The 20,776-nt window shown below is 59.5% G+C and overlaps 3 protein-coding genes across 19 annotated transcripts in view; 1 reads left to right on the top strand and 2 right to left on the bottom strand.

The window, feature by feature from the left end:
• Nucleotides 1-1,842, top strand: part of SPNS2 (SPNS lysolipid transporter 2, sphingosine-1-phosphate) — a 42,773-nt gene extending 40,931 nt beyond the window's left edge. For 12 of the 17 annotated variants that reach the window (XM_074342555.1, XM_074342554.1, XM_074342553.1 and 9 more), the window contains one exon: nt 235-1,842. In XM_074342555.1, the coding sequence (XP_074198656.1) occupies nt 235-718 (484 nt within the window). In that variant the 3' untranslated portion in view covers nt 719-1,842. The remainder of the gene's footprint in view (nt 1-234) is intronic. The other 5 variants (XM_074342557.1, XM_074342548.1, XM_074342550.1 and 2 more) reach the window with 2 other exon arrangements.
• Nucleotides 1,705-15,956, bottom strand: MYBBP1A (MYB binding protein 1a). The gene is made up of 26 exons (XM_010969953.3): nt 15,709-15,956; nt 15,430-15,528; nt 14,727-14,810; nt 14,564-14,638; nt 14,354-14,461; nt 13,238-13,413; nt 12,946-13,113; nt 12,717-12,834; nt 11,352-11,647; nt 10,968-11,078; nt 10,436-10,561; nt 10,075-10,242; nt 9,865-9,970; nt 8,156-8,252; nt 7,898-8,049; nt 7,472-7,558; nt 7,231-7,389; nt 6,976-7,152; nt 6,715-6,872; nt 5,299-5,548; nt 4,946-5,071; nt 4,789-4,857; nt 4,122-4,235; nt 3,809-3,910; nt 2,787-2,923; nt 1,705-2,615 (listed from the first exon to the last, which is right to left on the bottom strand). The coding sequence occupies exons 1-26, from the start codon at nt 15,913-15,915 to the stop codon at nt 2,030-2,032; spliced, it is 4,056 nt and encodes a 1,351-aa protein (XP_010968255.3). The 5' UTR covers nt 15,916-15,956; the 3' UTR covers nt 1,705-2,029.
• Nucleotides 15,957-16,865: 909 nt separating this feature from the next.
• Nucleotides 16,866-19,701, bottom strand: GGT6 (gamma-glutamyltransferase 6). Its single transcript, XM_010969956.3, has 4 exons — nt 19,568-19,701; nt 18,813-19,015; nt 18,610-18,723; nt 16,866-18,288 (listed from the first exon to the last, which is right to left on the bottom strand). Exons 1-4 carry the CDS (start codon nt 19,699-19,701, stop codon nt 17,273-17,275), a joined length of 1,467 nt encoding a protein of 488 aa, XP_010968258.2. The 3' UTR covers nt 16,866-17,272.
• Nucleotides 19,702-20,776: the final 1,075 nt, after the last annotated feature.

Genomic DNA, 20,776 nt, shown 5'->3' with positions numbered 1-20,776 from the left:
CTCCTCCAAGTGCCAGGGCCCGACTACTACTTGGACCGTTCTCTGGGCCTGGCCTCTGGGGGCTGCAGCTTCCCAGCAGTGCAAGATCTAAGGTCACTGCCCCCGCGCCTTGGCTCCAGTAGACCCTTCCTGCCACCAAAGCGGAGAAAGGCCGGTTTCTCCAAACAGCAAGGAATGTGTAGGAGGGAAACTCGAACTGGCCCCTACCTCTGACCTCTGACCCCCTCCCTCCAGGTGCCACTGGGACCATGAAGAACCCTTGCTCCTACCTAGTCTGGGAGGTGTCCCACGGCATCCCGGCCCTGCTGGGCTGTCCCGAAGCTTTCCGTGTGACCCACAGCTGGGCACCCACCAGCTCTGGTCTGGGACTGCTGAGTGGCCGTGGCTCACAGAGGCCGTGTCCTCGACTGATCTGGAAGGCTATGTCTGTTGGAGCCACGCTGTCAGACAGACTCCCAGGCCTGGGTCTGGGCTGCAGGAGTCCTGGGGCCCAGGAAGAAGACAGACCCCGGTGGGTGCGTGGGGAGAGGCTGGCCTGTCCTCGGCCTATGTGATCCTGGGGAAGTCTCTGCCCTTGCCAGACCGTGGGGCCAGGGGGCTGGATTCTCCTACCCAGCTTGCTGGGCAAGGCACTATCTGCAGCTTGGAAGATCCAACAGCCCATGGACTGCACAGAGAAAGGGTGGCCCAGGCCGCAGGGCGGTGCTTCAGGCTCTGAGGCGCCCTTAAGGGCCTGGCCCGTGAGGACTACAGTTTTTCAGCTAAGCCTCTGACCTCGGGGATGTTGGACTGGGCACTTCCAGCCAGGCTGGTCACTCTGGAGGACAGCTGTCTTCCCTACCTTGAGCTGGCTGTCAGCTCAGCCTGGAGGTCTCCCAGGTGGGGACCATCCCCAGATTTGCAGTGGGCATCACCAGGGGTGAAGGCCCTGGTGACAAAGACAGACCACCTGTGCCCCAGGCTTGAGACCTTTGGGGGTTCCTCACCCCTAACAGGGCTCCTTGGATCCACTGTAGCACCCCATTGTCCATCTCCTCCATGACCCCCCCCCCCACCACAGAAGCCAGGAACTGACTCCTGCCCCCAGGCTGGGCCCCTTTCCAGGGGTAGGGCACAGGGGACTGTTCCCAGAATCCATGGGGCAGCAGCCAGGGCTCTGGCTGCCAGAGGAAGCAGCCATCCACTAAGTTTCCTGTCCCAGGGATTAGCCTGGTAGAGGTTGAGGCCCATGGGGAGAGGCCAACGCCCTGAGCCACCTCCATGCAAACACCGGCTGCTGCTTCCCCCACAGCCCAGGACTCACCCAGCCTCTGACCATGCCTCCCTCGTCGCCACACACCAGGGTGCAGCTGCCAACTTCACACCAGGCTGCCGGCCCCTGGGGTGGAACTTACCATCCTCTCTGCTCCACACACTCCCTCCCTGTACCTTCGCTGGAATCAAGGTGGTTCTGGTCTGGGGACGCCCCTGTGGCCAGCAGGAGCCCCTCAGAGCCAGCTTCAAGCTCTCTGCCTGTAGTTGTTGGCATGGCTTCAGTGGTGGGTAAACTGGTGGAATACCCACTCCCCACCAAGCTCTGGGGCACCCTGGGGGGCCTGACTAGGGAGGGGTGGGATCCCCCAAAGACCAGCCTGGCCTCCACTCCCACCCCGGCCTCAACTGGGGCCCCAGCAATGTTTTCTTGTTGTACAAGAACCAGGTCCGTGTGTTGCTTCCTCTTCCTTCCGGAAGCCAAACTGCTCCTTTATTTTTTAGAGCTGCTGATTGTGAATCTCAGAGTCTTAAGAGAGAAGCCAAATATATTCCTCTTGTAAATGAAGAAATAAAGCTATTTAAATCATGCCCTGGTGGCTCCTGCAGCAAAGCAGCCTAAGGGTGGGGTGGGGGCACAAGGCGGGGTCCTCCTAACCCACCCAAACACCAGTGCATCGGGACCTCCCGGGGGGCTGGCGGCAGGCCCTCTCCCCACAGCGCTGTAAGTAGTACCTCAGACTGGTTTATCAAAATTGCGATGAAAAAATCGGAGTCTCTAGGGTGAGTGGGGCAGGGCTGGTGTTGAGAGCTTCCTCACCTTTCTCAGCTGGGCCTTCCTCTTGGCCCCGCTCTGGAGGAGGCTGGGGCTCCTGCTGGCCAGAGACAGCCTGGCCTTCTTCCGTGGCAGCGCGGACTGTGGTGACTTGCCTGAGACCCCCTTTTTGGGCAGATTCTTCTGATGCTTTTTGCCAGCTGGCTCCATGGGGGACACAGGGGTGGCTCCATTTACCTGGGACAACTTCCGATTTTTCTTCTGTGGTTTTGGGGTCTTGGCAGGGATGTCGGGGCTCGTGGCAGGAGGGTCAGGGGCTGGACTCTTGGTAGGTGGTGTCCCATTCACCTGGGACTGGGCTGGGACCTTGGACTTCATCTTGTTTCTCTTCTTCTTGCCAGTGCTGGGGGGCTGAGTCCCATCAGTGGCTGCGGGCTTGGCACCCTCCTCCTGTGTGGCACCCTCAGACTTGCGTTTCTTGCGCTTCTTGGTCTCTGGCAAGAACCCCTTTTTCTTGCGCTTCAGGCTAACGGGGCTCTGCATGTCCTTAGGGACTTCCTTGGCATCCTTCTTCTCTGACTTGGGGCGCCTAGGAGGAAGTGAGCAAAGTAAGGAAGCGTGCGGAGAGGGCAAAATGACTTCAGCCTCTGTGGTCCCCAGGCTGCCCAAAGCTCTCATGGTGGGGCATGCACATCAGAACACGGGTGGCACGAGGACCTCCCAGCCCCTCCCAAGGTGGGAGCCCCCATCCCTAACGTACTGGACTCCGAGGACCTTCATGGCCTGCCAGTACAGGTCGTGGAGGCGGCTGGACCCGGTCGGGTGCTCCCCCTGCTGCAGCCTCTGCTGCTGGCTCTGCAGCACGCCCAGGGTGGCAGTCAGGTCCACGGTCAGCTTCTGCAGAGGGGCAGGAAGGCTGTGGCTGTAGCGGTGACCAGAGTCATGGCCTCTCCCTGGCTCCCGGTCCCTATCCTCCCACCCTTGCCCAGTTCACGCCTTCTGGGAGCCCACACCCCCCTTGTGGCCCCTCAGCCACTCCTTCTGCCGTAAATCACTAGTCTCTTACCCCAGGAGGGACAAAGAGCCCAGGTGCCAGGTTCTGTTCTCTTCTCCCACAGCCAGGAGGCCCTCCCACCCTGAAGGGCACCATGTAGTGACATCAGGGTCACCAAAGCCCTGCTTCCCATCTCCCCATCCCTGTCATGGACTGAGTGGGTTATTTTTGAAATCCATAGGCTTCCAGAACACACCTCTGCTGGTTTTTTCTACCACTCTGAGCACAGCTTCTCAAGCCCACTGCCGTTCTCAGCCCTGGCCCCGTCTCCCCGCTGCAGCGCCCTCTTGGCGAGCTAACCCCACACCTGGGCTTTGACCAGTGTCTACACTAAGAACCCCCAAACCTCTTCCTCTGGGCCAGACCTGGGGGGAACTACTCACCCACAGCTGCCTCTGGGCCCCCACCCTGACGGCCCACCAGCACCCCCCACTCCGCAGCCCTGGACACCTGGGCTTCCTCCTAACAGCTGCCCACCAGGCATCTCCATCGCCGCCTCTCACAGTGGCCAGCGCTCCCGCCCCTTCTCAGCTTTCTTACTGGAGCTCAGTAGTAGCAACTGGCCAGGTATGGGTGTGACACTCTCCTCTCCCAGATTAAAAAAAAAAAGCCAAGATTCCTCACCTCGCCATCCAGAACCTTCCTCACGTGGCTCCCCACCTGCCCCCAAATCTTTGCTCAGGCTGCTTGCTCTGCCTGGTGACCTCCCTCCTGAGCCCAAAGCTCACCTCATGATGAATGTTCTTGAGGAGAGTGTTGAGCAGCTCCAAGGAGGACAGCTCCTTCTGCTGCTCCGACTTGGTCTCAGCCTCACCCAGTGTCCGCAGATTCTAGGGAGAAGGCGGTCAGGCTGAGCCACTCCGGAGAGCTGCCCGAGGCCTTCCTGTCTCCCACGTCAGAGACGAAGGCCCCGAGGGAAGAAACATTTCCCGGGGCAACCCAAACCCACCCGAGGTGCAAAGTACCAGCAATTCTCAGCCCTCGGGTCCCAGAGAACTACTGCAGGTGGGGGTGTGCGTGCGGGTCCCCCGTGGCTGTTACCTCAGTGACCTTTGCCAGGATCTGACCCATCAGCTGCTCCCACTCCGGGTTCTTGAAGCACAGTCTCAGCTCCCGTGTGGGCAGGGTCTTCTGGAGCAGCAGGCAGGCCTGGGCCTGGGGTGGGGGGCAGTGTGGTCACCAGCAGCCCTGGCATGTGGGGCCAAGGATTAGGGAACTACAGGGGGACCCCATGAGCTCTGGGAGCCTGCTGGGCACCCAAGCAGGCTGAGAAAACTCTAGGCTATGTGGGGGGGAGCTGCCTGCTTGCTGCTCTGGGTCCAACCTCCCTGGGTTGTCACCACAGAAGCTCTGGGCTCAGCAACCAACTGCTCCTGACCGGTTCCTCTGGCAGGTGGGAGACCTGGCCCTCTACTACTCGGTGCAGCTTCCTCCAACTTCTCCAGCCCCCAGGCTTCCCCCGTGCAGGCCAGAGAATGAGCTCTGAGGAGCCAGAGGGCCCGGGTCACGTGGGAAGTGTCCCCCACCCTCAGCTACTCTGGGCCTATAGTCGGGGGTGGGGGGAGGGTGGCACTGGCCAGGGCAGAGGGGCAGGGCCCACCCTCCGCCCCCCAGGGCAGCATTCCTGGGCCTCGCGAACAGCCAGCCAGAGACAAGTCAAGCGGGTAACTCAAACAGGCCCTGGACTGGGATATGGGCAGCCCCTTACCTGATGACGGGACCGTGTGGGGCTTGCCACATGCTCGACCACGATGGGGAGCAGGCTCTTACAGAGCATCTGGGGAGAGAAAGACAGGGCTGTGAGGCGGCTGTGAGGGCTGGGCCCAAGCAGGGGCCCCACAGGGGTGGCCTGGCCCGACACTCACCGGGTGCCGGGTGAAGAGGCTGAGGAACATGGGGACGGTGAGTGGGCTGTTGCGCTTGGTCAGGAAGGAGCTCAGTGCAGATGAATAGACCGGGGTCACGAGGCTCAAATCCAAGCAGCTGGCAGCCTGGGCCAGGTGAGAGAGAGCTGCTATGATGCCAAGGATAGGGGCCCCTGACATGGGGGCAGAGCCTGGCTGCCTTCAGAAGGCTGGAAGCTGGGTCCCAAGGAAGGCTCGGCCTCAACTCCCCATCTGTGAAGCGAGGGGATGGTCCCACCGCCGCCTGGGACACGCTCCCATCTGTGGACACTGGACTTTCCAGGTCAAGTCTTCCCGGGCCAGGGCCTGCTCACCTCTGTGCCCTGGGGCTGGGTGCTGGTGTCAGCGTTGGCTTTCTCCTTCTGGGCCTTGCGGGTGGACTTGTCCACAGTGTTGCCCTTCAGGACCCGGAGCAGGTAGAGGGCGGCGTTGAAGTAGTAGAGGGAGATGGAGGAGTCAGCCTGGTGGCAGGCCTGCTGCACCAGCTGCTCCAGCTGCGTATACAGAGTCTCCACGCGGTCGCCCAGGTCGCGGCAGTAATGCCGGGAGCGACACAGGTGGTGCCTGTGGAGGGGAAGCGGGCAGAGCTACCTACAACGTCCTCTCCCTGCCCTGCTCCCTGCCAAGCAGAGCCAAGCCCCAGAGTTGGGGCCCCGGGTCCCATTTCACAGGCAGGAAACACACATAAAGAAAGGAGTCTGATTAAAGCTGCTGGGGGAGGCCCAGGGCCACATGTGGATCTGCCTTGAGGAAAAGCCAGAGGAGAACAGGCCTCCCTGGGTGAGGCTCCACCATGGACCAACACCCCCCCTTGCTTCACATCTCCCCCTTGCACCTGTCTCTCGGGGGACAGTGACTCCCAGGCCCTTTGTAAAGCAAAACCAGGGTCTGTGTGCCCAGCACCCTGGGTGGCTGGGCAGAGCTGAGGTGAGAAGCAGGATACTCAACAAACTCAACATCGCCCAAGCAGGTGGCGGAGAGAACTAGTGAAGAAGTGACCTGGGGCCAGCAGGGGAGGGGGGCATCAGGCCCTCCTCACCCACCCTGTGCTGTACAGTTGGCCTCTCAACTCCTGAGCCTTTGTCTCCACCACCCTCTCTGCTCTCTGGAAGGCAGGGCTCAATTTGCCACCTGCTTCGTCTCTCGTTATGTGCTCGAGCACAGCCCACCCTGCTACACCTTTCCTAAAAGACAAACCAGCCCCGCACCCTGCCCATGTCTTGGTGTGAATACCTTTGAGGGCCCCGATCCTGCCAGGGCTGGGCCACAAGGCCTCTTCTGTTCCTGTTGCATTTGACTAGCTTCCTTCTGGACATGCCTTCCTCCCCTGCCTGTGGCCTCTGGGCCTGACCAGCTCTACAGCTCCCCGTATTGCTGACACCTCTCCCAGGGGGCCTTCTCTGGCACCTCAAGACTGAGTTAGGTGTCCCCACTGTTTCCTATCCACTCCCTACTACAGCCCCAGGACGTCATTGCTGGCGACCAGTCTGGTTTCCCAACTGCAGTGACCATGAAAGCAGGGCTGGGACTAGGGGGCCCCGAGGGCTGTGGGTCTTACACAGACCCTGTGCTGATTGTCGCAGGATAGATGGATGAACGAGGGCTGCGTGACAACTAGTGAAGTGTGCCCCCCAGGGCAGCCAAGCAGGCCCACTCAGGGATCTTGGCTCCCACCCTTTCCATCTGGGAAGCCCCGGAGGCTCGGCTTCCCCGGTGCCCATGGCACTCACGTGAAGATGCGGGCCGTCTTGTGCAGGAGGTCCTGCTCCTGCTTGGTGCTGCTGGTGCGCATGCTCCGCCGGATGATGAGCAGCAGCGGCTCGAGCAGGTCCAGGACCAGGGGGTTCTCGGGCTGCTTCGTCACCAGCACTTCAATCAGGTCCAGGACCTGCGGCCGGGACGGGTGGGCTCAGCCAGGTGGGGGATGGGAGCAAAGGTGGGGCGACTAGACCCGAGGACCGCGGTGGTCCAGCGGGCAGCTGCAGGCTCACCCGGATCTGGAAGTCCCGCCGGAGCACCTTCTCCTTCTGCAGCTTGTTCTTCTCGTCCCTCCGGGCCTGGATGCGCAGCTTCTGCTCGGCAAAGAGGCTGGCCAGGTTCTCATCCAGGGCCATCATGGCCTCATCCCCCAGCTCCTCCTCCTCATCATCCTCGCCGTCCGCTCCACCCTGAGGGACAGATGCTGTGAGCAGCCTGGCCGCGTATGGGCAGATGGACCCGGGAGACCTGGCCGGGCGCCTGCTCACCAGCGCCTTCCCTGCCTGCAGCACCGCCATCAGCTGCTCCCGGAAGCCCTGGTCCACGTCCCCATCCAGGTCCTCCTCGTCGCTCTCCTCCTCGTCGCTTTCCTCCTCACTCTCCGAGTTCTTGCTGCCCTTGTTGTCCTCGCCATCTGAGCTCTTGTCCTGTGGGTGGGCCGGCCGTGTGTCACGTCTCCCCATTGCCCACCGCATCTGCCCAGCTGCCCTGCCCCTTGCCGGCAAGTACCTCCTCATCCTCCAGTGGCTTCTGCTCGGAGTCATCCATGACCACCACGTTGTCGTCCTCGTCCTGGCTCCCCTCGGGTTTGAGCACCTACAAAGATTCCCAGACTCATCTACCCATCCTGCCCCTTCACCCGCTCTGTGACATCTGGGCCCTGCTGACTGCCTTTGCTGACCACGCCATCTAGTCCTGGCCAAAAGGCCTCCGTTTCGGGGAGGAAAGCGGAGCCCAGGAGAGAAGGCCACTCCCTCCAGCACCTCCTTCAGACCTGACAACCCCTTGGCACACACTGTATCAGGCAGAGTCTGATAGAAGCCCTCACCACCCTGCAGGTTATGTGAGGACCAGGGGCGATGGGGCAGCCCTGGTGCAGTCTGGTGCCTGGAGAGCCCCATCCTGGGACCCACTTCCCCAAAGGCCTTGACTTACATCAAGGATGAGCTGCAGGGCATGTGGAGTCAGGTGGGAGCAGACATGGCCAAACACGTTCCGGGCCACCTGGCGCATCAGGTGACTGGGCTGGGCCAGGAGGGCCAGCAGGATTTCCACCAGCACCTCCACCCACGGCGGCTCCTGGAGGCCTGCAAGTGGAGAGGGCTGAGTCTGGGCAGGGCACCACCACCCCATGCTGGGTCCCAACTGTGCCCAGAACCTGCCCCTGCCCCTCTCCCCGGAGCAATGACCCACTGGTGGCCTTGGAGCGGGTCCGGCGAGGCTTCTCCCCCAAGCTCTTCTTGATGCAGGTCTGGATGTCACCCAGCAGGTCACAGCTCTCTGCAGGGGACTGTATAGGGCAGGATTAAAATCAGGAGCCAGGCTCTGTTCCCAGCCCTTGCTGAGCCAGGGGAGGGGTAGCCAAGTGGGAGGAGCTGGCATCTGAGGTCTTAGAAGATTCCCCACTGCCTTGGCCGGTCACCCTTACCATCCAGAACAGAGGAGCCCAGCCAGACCCCAGGAGTCCAAGAGCTGGGAGGAGCTGGCATCTGAGGTCTTAGAAGACTCCCCACTGCCTTAGCCGGTCACCCTTACCATCCAGAACAGAGGAGCCCAGCCAGACCCCAGGAGTCCAAGAGCTGATGACCTCTTACACTGAACTTCAGTCATGGCCTGAGAGCCCTCAGGGAACATGGCGCCCAACTTCCCCATCGGTGCCCAGCCTCCTAGTTCGCAATTCTAGATTTTCCCTCCCACACCTGCCTTGATGTTGTTACAGAAAAAGAACTGAAAACTATTAATTTTAACAAATTTAAATTTAAACCAATTTAAGCCCATCTTGCCAGGGGATAAACCCAGAATCCAGTTACCAACCAGTGAGTTGAAATTAACGTGTGCGATCAATGGTACCGAAAAGGCAGACTTCTTCCCTATAACGTGGTGGGTGGCTTCAATGTTTGGGACAGGAGTGGCAGAATGAAGGCCAGAACAGGGGCCCAAAGCCCTGGCCATCTATGTCTCCAGCTCCCCTGCTGTGGCTGGGCACCTCTGACCCAAGCCAAGCTCCAGAAGCCCAGCGCCAAGGATTGGAAGGGGCGGTGTGGCCAATCCATTACCCACACAGCTTGTCTACGAGTGGGGCTTGGAGTGACGGGGGCCTAAAAGCAGAAACCACAGCCATGAGGCCAGAAGGAGCAACTGAGAGTGCTGTCTAATCAGGCTCCTTAAGAGTTCGAGGGCCTCACACAACTCGCAAGGAAAACTTCTAGAGAGACCAGGGTTCGTAGTCAGGAGGAAACCACAAGGGTCAAAAGAGTTGCTGCCGTGAGCTCCAAATGTGGTCAAGGCTTCTTGGTGGAGAGAATAGAGACAGAGCTGGTTCCAGAGGACCCGTTGTTAGAAGGAGCGTGAGTGACAACACGAGGAACACTGTGACAGGAGCAGAACCCCACGTTGGGAGCACCAGACAGAAACACGCTAACCCCAACCCACTACCATGGATTCCGGGTGGGTGAGAGTTAAACAGAAAAATCAGGACCCCACTTCTAACTGACCGTGACAGACAGAAGGAAGCAGCGCCCCCCTCTCTCTTTACATTCATCACCTCTGGTCAGTAAGGCAGTTTGGGGAGGCCCTGTGAGATAGTGGAGTCAGACCCCTGTGCTTGAATCCCAGCCAACAGCTGTGTGGCCTGGGGTAAGTTACTTTGCCTCTCTGAGTCTCAGTTACCCTACCTGTCAAACAGAAGCACCTGCCTCATAAGTGTGGGGATTACAAATAAGTGATGCTGCAGGGAAAACTCCGGATGTAGCTGGTGCCCACTAAGCAGGTGGAGTGATTGTTCGAGCTGGAACTCCAGCCAGGAGCAGCTGGCCTAGGAAACCTCCCAATTTCAACTCCCCAGAGCCTCTCCTGACCACCACTGACCCCAGGTCCCTGACCTCCCTTCCAGGCTGCTGTACCTTGAAGAGGTGGATGCCCACCAGTAGCAGCAGGTGCTGGAAGGCAGCAGCCTTGGCCTTGGCCTCTGAGGACCGTGCGTCCACTTCCTTCAGAGTCTTTAGCATCCTAGGTGAGACAGGTACACTCTTAAGCCCCTGAAGGCAGTGTCAGACCCCAGAGCGCCCTGCACACGCCCTGCACACGCCCTGGAAACCCCAACACCCTCTCACCGGTCCCAGGCCTGGCGCTGCTGAGTGGTGAAGGGCGTCAGGGGAGCCACGTTGCGGCCATGGCTCAAAAGCATGTCTGCAAACTGCACCAGGCGATGGGTCCAGAGCCTCCTGTCCTGGGTCTGCTCCGGCGCCTGCCTAAACTGTGTGCTGAGGGTCTGCAGCAGGCTGGTGGTGGTTGGAGGGAGAAGAGTCAGTGTCATGGGCTGGTGAGCACGGCCACCTCTCTCCACCCCCATGCCCTGACTCACCCCAACTCTCTGGGCCTCCGCTTACAACTGGAGGGGGCAGTGTTCCCAAGGCCCCCTTCCTGCCTGCTCGCCCACCCTCAGACCTCTCCTCCAAGCTGCCCAGTGCCCACCTGAAGAAGGCATTGCCCACCACCTCCCGGGTCCGGCTCTCCAGAGGAGGGGAGAAGGACTGCTCAGTTTCTGGGATCTGGGACGTGGGCTTCTTTGTCTCAAAGAATGAGTGGAAAAAACAGAACCTGGGGAGGGCAGAATAACCTGTGTTATCTTGGCGGCCAGGCCACCACTGCTTCTGCCAGCACGGCTGCCCCTCTCAGGGCTGTGGCGAGGGTGAAGGAGCTTCCGGCACAGAGGCGCCCCCAACACTGTCGATGCACAAAGGCGTCCGGGGAGCGCAGAGCCAGCCGGGGGCCTTTGCTGCCCCCGCAGCCCCACACTCCTTGGGTCCCTTCCTTCCGTGAGCTCCCAAAATGCTTTTCCCTAAATCTCTTTCTGCCCCAAGAGGCGAGGATGGCCTGCTTCCCGTGACGACTTGATCCCCTCTGGCTTCTGGCTCCAGGGGGACCTAAACCAGGATTAGGCAAGAGGCCCAATTCTTCGGCTGCCACACCCATGGGGAGCTGGGGTTCAAGCATGTCTCAGTACCTGGCCACCTCCTCAGTCAAGGCCTCCTCCTTCTCCACGTGCAAGTTGTCCACGACGCTGACCAGGCGAAGGATGATCCACTTCCGTAGCCGGAACACAGCTCGCTCAGGCCTGCGGGTAGGAGGCAGGTCACAGAGGCCATTTAGAGATGGCAAAAACCATTCTCCTTGGTTGCATCTTGGAGACAGAAAACCAACAAAGACCTCCCCAATGCCCTTATCACCAGCATGGGAACATGCCCGAGAAGGTCTTCTTTAAGAGTGAAGGCTCAGCTTGGCTCCTCTCCTTCCCTCCCCTTCCCTCCCGTGGAACCTGGCATGACAGGAGGGAGGGTGGATCCAGGTCTATGGGCCCAAGAGGCCCCTTCCTGCCCGGCCCCCTCACCCGTGGAACGAAGCGTCCTGGGCTTTTTTCTGGTTGTTGGTGCTGAAGTCCACCAAGGAGTCCAGGTCGGGCTGGAGAAACATGTCCCGCAGCCAGGCCACGTAGCCTTTGAGAGCCGGGGGACTCAGGAACCTCACGACCCGCCAGTAGGTAGGCGTGATAGGGAGGCCCTGGTTGGTGACGGACGTGAAGGCCACCACCATGTCCAACTGCCGCTCAGGGTCATCCTGGCAGCCTTTGAGGAAGGCCTCCACGTACTCGTTCATCTCTGGAGCAAACTTGAACTGGTTTGGGAGCTGCAGAGAGTTGGGTACAGGATTGGGGGTCACTGGCCAGGAGGGGTCGAACAGGCCCTGCCGCCAGCTTCTTCTACATTGGGTCACATCAGGGCCCGGGAAGACTCCTCCCTGGTGCCCCGCCAGGCTGGGCTGCCCTGTTGCCCCAGTGCTTAATCTTTGTAACGACCCTTCGCACAAAGGGTTTAATTATTTTGCAGATGAAAAAAATGAGGCACAAAAAAGCTTAGACGTAATTCCTGAGGGTCACAGGGCTCCAACGGTGCAGCTGGGGTCTGACCCCAGTCAGTCGGGCCCCCTAGTCTGCACTCTCAATCACCGCTCCGTACTTTCTGCGCCTGTCCCTCGCCCCGAGGACCGGAATGGCAGCTCTCCAAAGCCAGCTGTAGGGATGAAGTGAGGAGCACACCCACCAAGCCCAGCTGTACTTCTGTGCAAGGAGCACTGCTTTAAGCGCCCATGGATGTTAGCCCGGCTATCCTCCTAACTCGGAGGAAGGAACTGCTCCTCTTGTCTCCGGGACAAGCAGAGGCAGGCACAGGGAAGGGAGGCCACCTGTGCACAGTACATAGCTAACTGCTATGGTGTCAGGGCTGGAGTCCGGCTGTCTGGTCCCCGATTCCACGCTCTTAACTACTACTTGATTCTCCTGTCGAGCACTTTGGGGTGTGGGGTGCGTGGACGGTGCTGAAAACAGCATCAGTGATGACTGTTCTTAGTGTGACAGCTGGGGATGGAGGGGGGTCTGGACAGACCGCTGGCTGTCCGTGCCTGGGCTGAGGGGCGTGAAGGCAGAAGGGCCGGCCCCGCCACACTCTGCTCAGAGGGGAAGATGGAAAGGGGGGCTCAGGTAGCTCACTTTACCCAGAGGAAAAAAAGACACCCACATCCCAAGTCCCTTCCAACAGCAGCTGTGCCTGCCCGTCCCAGGCAGGACCACTGACACCAAGAGCAATCCTCTCTTCTGGCAGCGGGCTGACACCCGAGGCCCACCGCCCACAACTGTGCAGGAAGCAGCCCCGTCGCCTGGCCCTTTCTGTCAGTATGGGCCACAGGAGGTGGCACCCACCTTAGCAGTGACCACGTGCTCCCCATAATGTCGGATCAAGTCCCCCTGCATCACCAGCTGCAGCTGCTCCTTGGACAGCAGGGGCAGGGCCGTGCCCAGCAGGCGGAAACACAGGTAGCTAAGGGGGTGCATGACAGAGCCTGGTCAGAGCCCTCGGTCCCCAGGGACCACTGGCCCATCCCCGCTTAACAGGGGAGAGAGGATGGAGAGAGGCCACGCGTCCACGCACCTGACCGGCCAGAACTGCTTCTTCAGGAGCCCTTGCTCCACAACCTCCTTCCAGAACCGTGAGAACACGTCCTCCTGGAGCGCCAGGCGGAGCAGCTCCAGGGCCATGGCGGGCAGCTTGCGTTCCTTTTTCATAGAGGAGGCCGCCATCTTTAGCACTGTCACCAGCCTGTGGAGGAGGGCAGAGGGGACTCAGAGGGCACCCTCAGAACAGATAAAGGGCCAGGCACGTGGGACTGAAGGGATGCCCACCCCCATGGACCAGAGAGCCCAGCCGCCCACCTCCCTCACACCTGGGGATGTTCTCATCTGAGAACAGGTTGACTGGTCCCAGTAGCTTCTCCAGCTTCTCGGGCACCTTCTGCTGGGCCAAGAGGAAGAGCTCCAGGTGCTCGGGTGAGCCAAGTACTGAACTCAAGTCAGCCTTGAGGACCTTCGGCAGGACCTCCTGCAACACGGCCTCTGGGACCTGGCGTGGGGAGACAGGATGAGGGGGGGAACTCCTTCACAGCATCCTGTCTCCCTGCCATGGGGGTGAACGCTTTGGGCCTTATTCCACTTGCCAGGCTCCCACGAGGATTCTGGCACAGTGCCAGCCTGAGAAGGGTCAGCCACAATCCACCTTGCTAGGCATCAGAACCATCAAAGGGTAACTGTTAAAATGCTCAAATTCCCAAGTCCCAGGAAGCTGGGTCTTTAACAAGCATCCCACTGATGTTAATTTGCCTGGGGCCACTCCTTTAATTATTCCTCCTTCAGGTTTTTCAGGACTAGCCCATTTCTTATACAAGGAACCCCAAGTGGAGAGCTAGGATTCAAGTTCAGGTGCAGAAAGGCCCAGCCTGGGACATGCCAGCCAATCCCTACCTTTTCCCCAGTAACAAAGGATTCTAGGTATTGGCCCATCTCCGTTTCCCAAGTTGGGCATGGAGGGTCTCTGAAGGGCCAGTTCTGCCCAAAACAACAATGGCAAATGTGTTTAACCCCCTTGTCACATGCCAGGTGCTGTTCTAGAGCTGCACTGTCCAATACGGAGCCACTGGCCACACAGGGACACTGAGCACTTAGAATGCGCTAATCTGAATGGAGATACGCTGTGAGTTTAAAACACACGCTGGACTTGAGACTTAATATGCACCCCTCCTCCCTCAAAAAACCTCTACAGTTTTTTTTATACTGTTTACACATTAAAGTAACACTTCAGGTATGTTAAATCAAGTAAAACATTTTACTAAGTTATACTTATCTTTAAGTTTTTATAAACATAGTTACTATGAAATGTCAAGCTACACGCTTTTATTTCCACCAGATGGTGCTACATTTCCATGCATCAACTCGCATCCTCTCCCTGTTCTGTAACAGGTGGTGCTACCCAAGGCCCCACTGCCCCACAGCTGCGAAGCCTGTACCTCAGAGAGGATGTCCACCAGGGCCTTCTGGGGCTGCTCCTGCAAGTGGTTGTAGTGCTGGCCCAGGACTTGCAGCAGCTTGACCGACTTCATCAGTACCTCGGAGTCCTGGTACCCCCAGAGGGGGAGAGGGGATGAGCAGGGCGTGCCACCCTTCCCCATCACTCCCAAGCCAGCCCACATCCCTCCTTATATCCCCAAAGCTCTTACCTTCACCAGCCTGCCTGACTGAAAGAGGGCTAGCACCCCAAACAGGTTTGCGAAGAGAGCTGGTCTCACCATCCCCTAGGAAAAAGATTCCAGGCCCTGATGAGAAGGGCCCAAGTGTTCCCCACCCTGGGCTCCTGACCTCCCTGGGGCCACTAACTCTCACCTTCTTCACCTTCTGCAGGTCATACTTCTCTTGTATCTGCTGCAGGATGCTGCACAAGGGGATGTCTTCGAAAGACTGTAACAGCTGCCAGGACGAAGAGAGGGCTGCAGGGGAGTGGTCCAGCCACATTCCTCAGACCTCAACCTCCTCCCACTTCTCCCTTCAACTCTGCCCAGAGGCCTTGGCAGAGGCCAAGGATGTCTCTGATGGAACACTGCTGTGAATGGAGTTGAATCTTGTCTCCCTGCCTCATGTCCACCTGGGGTTCAGAAAGTAACTTTTGCCCCTAGATCCTAAAGGGCTTGGGTCTCTACTGCCCTTTCATCACTCCACACTCCTTACAGGTGGCCTAAAATTAGCTAAGTGCCTGTTGAGGGGAAAGGGCCTTGAACCCTGCAGAGATAAGGGAACCCACCCCAAAGCTTATTGCCTTCAATCAATGTACCTTGTGGCTGGTCAATCCATGTACCCAAAAGCAAACTTGCTCAGCCTCCTACCCTACCTGCCTGGGCTTTTCTGCAGACAGGACTTGCTCCCGCACTTTCTTTACATCCACGTGGGGACACCTCCCTTCTGCTCAGATGCCACCTCCCCCCCCCCAACTTCTCACCTGCCACTTCCCCTGCAGCTGAGGCATCTGCCCTCCTCACTCCCTAGCGTTTTGACCAGCACGGCTGGTCCCCTTCCAGGACCTACCACTCACCTGTGCCAGGGCCAAACTGTAGCAGGGCCGGGCGGTTTCCCGTCCGCCGCCGAGCCCAGTGATTAGGCGCTTCAGGGCGTACTTCATCTCGGATGACCCCTGCAAAATCAAGCACAACCTCAGGTGGGCCAGTGAGAAGAATCATCTGGCACCCGCCCACGTCGCCCCTCAGCGCGCTCTCACCCGGGCATCCAGGTTCGCGACCCCGTGCCCCACGTCCCACCGCCACATCTTTGCCGGAATCTACGCAACCTCCTGCCCCAGGCCCCGCCACCATACCCTTGGCCTTGTGCGCAGATACTCCAGCAGCTTCTCTGTGGCCTCAAGCCGCGCCTCTTGCTGCGGCTTCGCAATGTCCCAGAAGAAGTCCAAGAACTCGCGGCTGTGCTTCAGCAGGCCATGACGGTCGGCAGGCCGGGCGCCGCTCTTCGGGGCCTCTCCAGTAGACACAGCCTCAGCGACTTCCATACTCTCCATCTCCGCCATGCTGGCCGAACACGTGGGCTCCGAAGACTGCCTCTTCCAGGTCAGGTCCCGGCGCATGCGCACTGGGTTGGGTCGCCTGGGGGCGGGGCTAGACGGGAGCGGAGCCGGCTGGAGGCGGAGCCGGGTGTGGCTGCCAGGCCCTTCTGCTCTCAATCAAGCAGACCAAGAGTTTGGATTTCATTCTGAGTGTGATGGGAGGTCATTGAAGGATTTTATGCAGGGACGAGCCCTGATCCTATTTACGTTTTTAACAGATTATTCTGCTGCTGTGTGGGGGATGGATTGTAGGAGAGCCGGGGTAAAAGCAGGAAGACCAGCTGGAGACAATGGTGGATTGGACCAAGGTAACATGAGAAAGTTCCAGCTGATCTGGAGCTGGTAGTGGGTTATGGAATGCTAGGTTTGGGGGTTAAAATAACTGGGTAGATTGTGTACCATTTACTGAGCTGAGAGAAGAATTGTTTTTGTTGGAGGAAGGGGGAGGCAGAGGCGATGGGACCAAGATTTTTGTTACATCGGAGATACCTTTTACAGTGCGGGGGAGGAGTGCTACTGGCCACCCCTGTTTCTTGGCCTGAGAAGCTGTCTTTGGGTTATTGTAGTTCAGAGAGACCCCAGCCCTTGGGGAGGTGGGGAGGCGAGGGCCAACCCCACCAGCCTTGAAATTCCACACACCCAGCTCCAGCCCCTGCCCCTGTCACTTCCTACTCACCCTCTCAACCCCTTCCTTGCTCTACTGTGTTTCAGAAAGTGAGAATAAACCATTTACTATGTACATTTGGTACTTGGTGCCCCAGGAGGAAGAGGTGAGCAGAGCAAGGGAAAGCTGAAAGACATGAGCCTGGCTCCGCATCCCTGGTTGTGAGTCTCCTGCGCTGCCCACGGAGAAGCCCAGACACCAGCTGCCTCAAACGCTGATGTGAAATTAACCAAGAAGCTGGAACGGCACATGGTGTCCGGGAGACTTGCTCTTTATTTTGTTTCCAGCCCAGTTGAGGGCGATCAGCAGAGTGTGGCCTGAAGGGGAAGACGGAGATGCCAGATGCATGCTCTGCCCATGATCCCAGAGCCTAGGCAGGGGTGTGGCATTCTGCCACCTGTCCTTCCCAGAGCTGGATCTGAACCCAGGGCTGTCCCCAGGCCCTGGTGTTCTTTCCTCATTATCCTCAGGTTCCTTAGCTGAAAAAAGACCTGGAACTCAATTCCAGGCAACTGACCAGGCTGGAAGTTGAGGGCCCGAGCCAGCAGTGAGCACATAACCGATGCACATTCTTTATGCACTCCATTGCCCTGCCCCTGTCTCCAGGCTTGAGACCTCTACTCCCACCGCCCTCCCTGCCAGACACTTCCCCCCGCCTTAAAACCCCTGGGAGGGGCAGCAGCCACTGGGGACACTGGAGACATGGGCATGCTCTGCATGGGCTGCCACCTGGAGCAGGGTCCCTTGGATACAAGGTCTGGGGCTCTTGGTGGGTCCTTGCTGAGCATGGGTTTGGGGCCTGACCAGGTGGCTGAGCAAGGTATGAGTCATGACTCTGGCCACTGCGGGTGTCCCTGAAGCAACCAGCCCCAAAACGTCAGCCTCATTGTCATCCAGCCTGCCACGGAGGATGAGAGGACAGGCCCAGGCAGCAGACTTGGCTACCAGGTTGCTAAGTAGAACCCCAGTGCTTGGGGACAGGTGTCCAGAGCCGAAGGAGCTGTTGAGCGAGGAGGTGAGAAGCAGCACAGAGCCGCCGCTGTCCACAGTGGCCAGGACACTGCTCCCTGTGGTCCCAGCAGCTAGGAGGCGTGGTGGGCAGGGGTCAGGGCTGGGCCCTCCAGACTGCTGAGCTGCCTCTAGCAGCTCTAGGAGTTCTGGGCCAGCTGAGGGGCTAGGGGTGGTGAACAGGATGCCCTGGGGCACAGGCAGTCGCAGTGCTGGCTCCAAGGTGGGCCTGGGCCCAGCTGAGGGGCCCTCCAGCCCCAGGTCTTGGGCCAGAAGGCTCAGTAGGGCATCCCCAGTGAGGTCTGGGGTGGGGGCAAGTGCAGCCCTGTGTAGCACAGCTGCCAGTTTGGGGTTGATGGCTCGGGCCCCAGGTCCCAGGGGGGTCCCATCAGTACGGCAAAGGAGTGGACAGATGCCCTTTGTGCCCTGGGCTGCCAGAGCCCTGGCCAGGGATGTGTCCACCAGGAAGCCCTCTTGAGCCAGCGTGGTGGGGCCCACCAGCAGGCGTGGCCAGGGCAGGCGGCCGAAGTGGGTGTGTAGCAGGCGCAGGGCAGGTAGAGCCAAGGGCAGCCCCAGGCCGGGGGCCAGGGTCTGGGCTGGGCCTGATGTCAGGGCAGTTGAGTTGCCTGAGGAGCTATTGTAGAAGAGGCCCCAGAACATGGCACCTGGGAGGAGACAAAGGGGTCACACAGGGGTCAGGGGCACAGACTGGGGTCAAGGGCACTCAGTAGTCCCAGGTGAAGGGTCAGTGACTTAGCCTGGGGTCAGGGGTTACTGACTAGGTCTGGAGACAGGGGTCAATAACCAGGCCCGGGGTCAAGATCGCACTGATCTGGAATCAAGGGTCACAGCCTAAGGTGGGGGCTACTGCCCAAGTCCTGGCTCCTACCCACTAGCCAGCCTTGAGGTCAAGGCCACTGACTGCCTGAGTTCCAGGTTACTGATCAGACCCAGGGTTGGGCTCACCATCTGGGGTTGTCACTGACCTAGCCCTGTGGTGTGTGGATGCACCACTGCCAGACACAAAGCCGCTCCAATGCCAGCATCCACGACATTGCCCCCAGCAACAAGCAACTCCTGGCCCAGGTGGGAGCACGTGGCTGCAGCAAGAAAGGGACTGTCGTGGAGAGGCGGGCTGGGACCAGTGACCCCAGCCTCTTCCCTCCCCTGAGCTGCTCCTGGCACTGACCTGCGGGGCTGATGATGGCACCATGGGGGTACACGCCAGGGCCGTGGGAATGCCTGCTGGGTGGAGGGGCCCCAGAGCCCAACGTTCCTGGAGAGCCACTGCTGCTGTGGAGTTGCCTCACGGCCAGGGAGAAACCAATGGCCAGCAGCAGCAGGGCAGCTACCAGTCGGGCCCAGGCCCCGGGCAGACCCCCAGCCTTGTTCCTGCAGAGAGGGATGTCCTGAGCCAGGGCCAGGCGGGGGGACCCCCAAGAACCCCATGAGAACCCAGGGAATAATTCCCAAAAGGTTTGGTCTTGCTTGTGAGAGTGTAAGTTTGCAAGAGAAAGGGCCTCCTGGCAGAAGACGGAGGTGGTAGCGAGCTGGGGGAAACTGAGTCTCTGGAGAGGGGGCTGGAGAGGTAGGGTCTGGCCAGTCTGGAGGGATGCCTGACGGGGCCTTGGCAGGCTGGAGGAGCAGGGGCCAGCCAGGTGTAGCCAGGCCCAACCTGCCCAGCAAGTGTCTCCTGCTGGGGGTGGGGGCTGGGAGCCTTTGGCGGGGCTGGCTTGGTACAGATGTCCCTTCAGATGCACAGGCCTTGGATTGACTGGCACAGGCCAGGCCTGGAGCTGTAGCCCAGGCTCCCCTCTTTCAGCCAGAAAGTTTCCTGAGCTGGCCAAGCACAGGGTTGTCTGGCCCTCCTTAGGGGCCCCAGAGGGAGGGACTTGCCAGCCTCAGGTCTGAGTTGCTGGGTGCCCAGGCCGCCCCCTGACTCACCCAGAGGAGTCCTGGGGCCCCCAGGGATCCGGAATGAGCTGCTCTGATATCTCCTCCTCTTCCTCCTCGGACTCTAAGCTTGGCTCCCAGACCAGCAGCTTCTGGTAGAGTACAGGCCCTGCTTCGGGTTCCATGGCCCCACGGCACCTGCCACAGCCTCCTTCCTGCCAGCCTTCCCAGCTGAGTCTCGGCAGGCCCTGCCTGAGCCGGTGGGTGGGAGGTGGAGGCAGCCTTGGGGAAGGGTGGTGTGGAATCTAGAACAGGTCTGGGCAGGGCATGGGGCCAGGGAGGCAGTGCGTGAGCCTGCCACACTGGGGCACAGGGCCTGAGGGTCTCTCATGGCAGGGACCCCGTCAGGGAACACAGCTCAGCCAGGAAGGAGGAGCCCAGCCCTAGGGCCACAGCCACAGGCCCTGGGACCCAAAGCACCTGCTGGCCCTTCGCTTTAGAGGGTGCTGTCCTTGGATCCCCTGACCTGTTCTGGCTCTAATCTAGGGCCAGGGGAGCTTGAATGAGAATTGGAGTTACACTGGCCTGGACAGGGCTCAACATGTGACTAGGTTCCGGTGTGGAGGTGTCTCGTCTCCAGCTGGGGTCAAGGCTCAGCCAGAGGCCACTCCAGGTCTGGGTTTCTCTATCTGGGGAGCAACTTGGGTGGTGAAGTCAACACGTCATGTGGCTCTTGTCCAGCAGGTGGCACCATAGACCACCTGGGGAGCCGCAGCCTGGAAACTAGGCATTTCCAAGTTCCTTCACTCTGGGGTTCACATCAAGGAGATGTTCTGTGGCAAAATCGTATAGCGTCAAAGAGTGCCGCAGTCTCATTTGTTCTTTAGTCATCTCTCTGCTGAGCACGCTCTACCATGACCACTTCAAACCTCCATCTCCCCTGCCTCAAACCCTGAACTCTCCACCATGCACTCTCGGCACACCATCTGTCCTACTTAAATGTAGGAAAGGCAGACACAAGGAGCCCCCGTGCACACCCCCAGCTACAAACCCGCCTTCCACACCGCTCCACCTGTTGCAATGGAAAAACCATTCCCTGCCTCTGGTTCTGGCCCCCACCCCTCCCATCTCTTGCTTCCCGCCTCCCCAGGGACCTCTTTCTCTCACTGACCCCTTCTCTCCTGTTAGCTTCATGTCTTTTCTGCTGATTCTTTCTTAACAGCATTTAAACAGGATCGAGTCTTCAGAAATTCCTCTCCT

Source organism: Camelus bactrianus, chromosome 16, assembly GCF_048773025.1.
Source record: "Camelus bactrianus isolate YW-2024 breed Bactrian camel chromosome 16, ASM4877302v1, whole genome shotgun sequence".
Taxonomy (NCBI): domain Eukaryota; kingdom Metazoa; phylum Chordata; class Mammalia; order Artiodactyla; family Camelidae; genus Camelus; species Camelus bactrianus.
Note: the sequence above shows the minus strand (reverse complement) of the source record. Positions and strands in the feature narration are given on the sequence as shown.

Bases quoted from the DNA above. Each gene is read 5' to 3' on its own strand.
- GGT6 (XM_010969956.3), bottom strand. From the start codon at position 19,701: ATGGAACCCGAAGCAGGGCCTGTACTCTACCAGAAGCTGCTGGTCTGG. The intron at 19,016-19,567 runs GTGAGTCAGGGG...CCCTCTCTGCAG, and splicing joins GGGCCCCAGGACTCCTCTGG to GAACAAGGCTGGGGGTCTGC. The intron at 18,289-18,609 runs GTCAGTGACAAC...GTCTCCTCCCAG, and splicing joins TCCACACACCACAGGGCTAG to GTGCCATGTTCTGGGGCCTC.
- MYBBP1A (XM_010969953.3), bottom strand. From the start codon at position 15,915: ATGGCGGAGATGGAGAGTATGGAAGTCGCTGAGGCTGTGTCTACTGGA. The intron at 15,529-15,708 runs GTATGGTGGCGG...TTGATTTTGCAG, and splicing joins ATCTGCGCACAAGGCCAAGG to GGGTCATCCGAGATGAAGTA. The intron at 2,616-2,786 runs GTACGTTAGGGA...ACTTCCTCCTAG, and splicing joins ATGAAGGTCCTCGGAGTCCA to GCGCCCCAAGTCAGAGAAGA.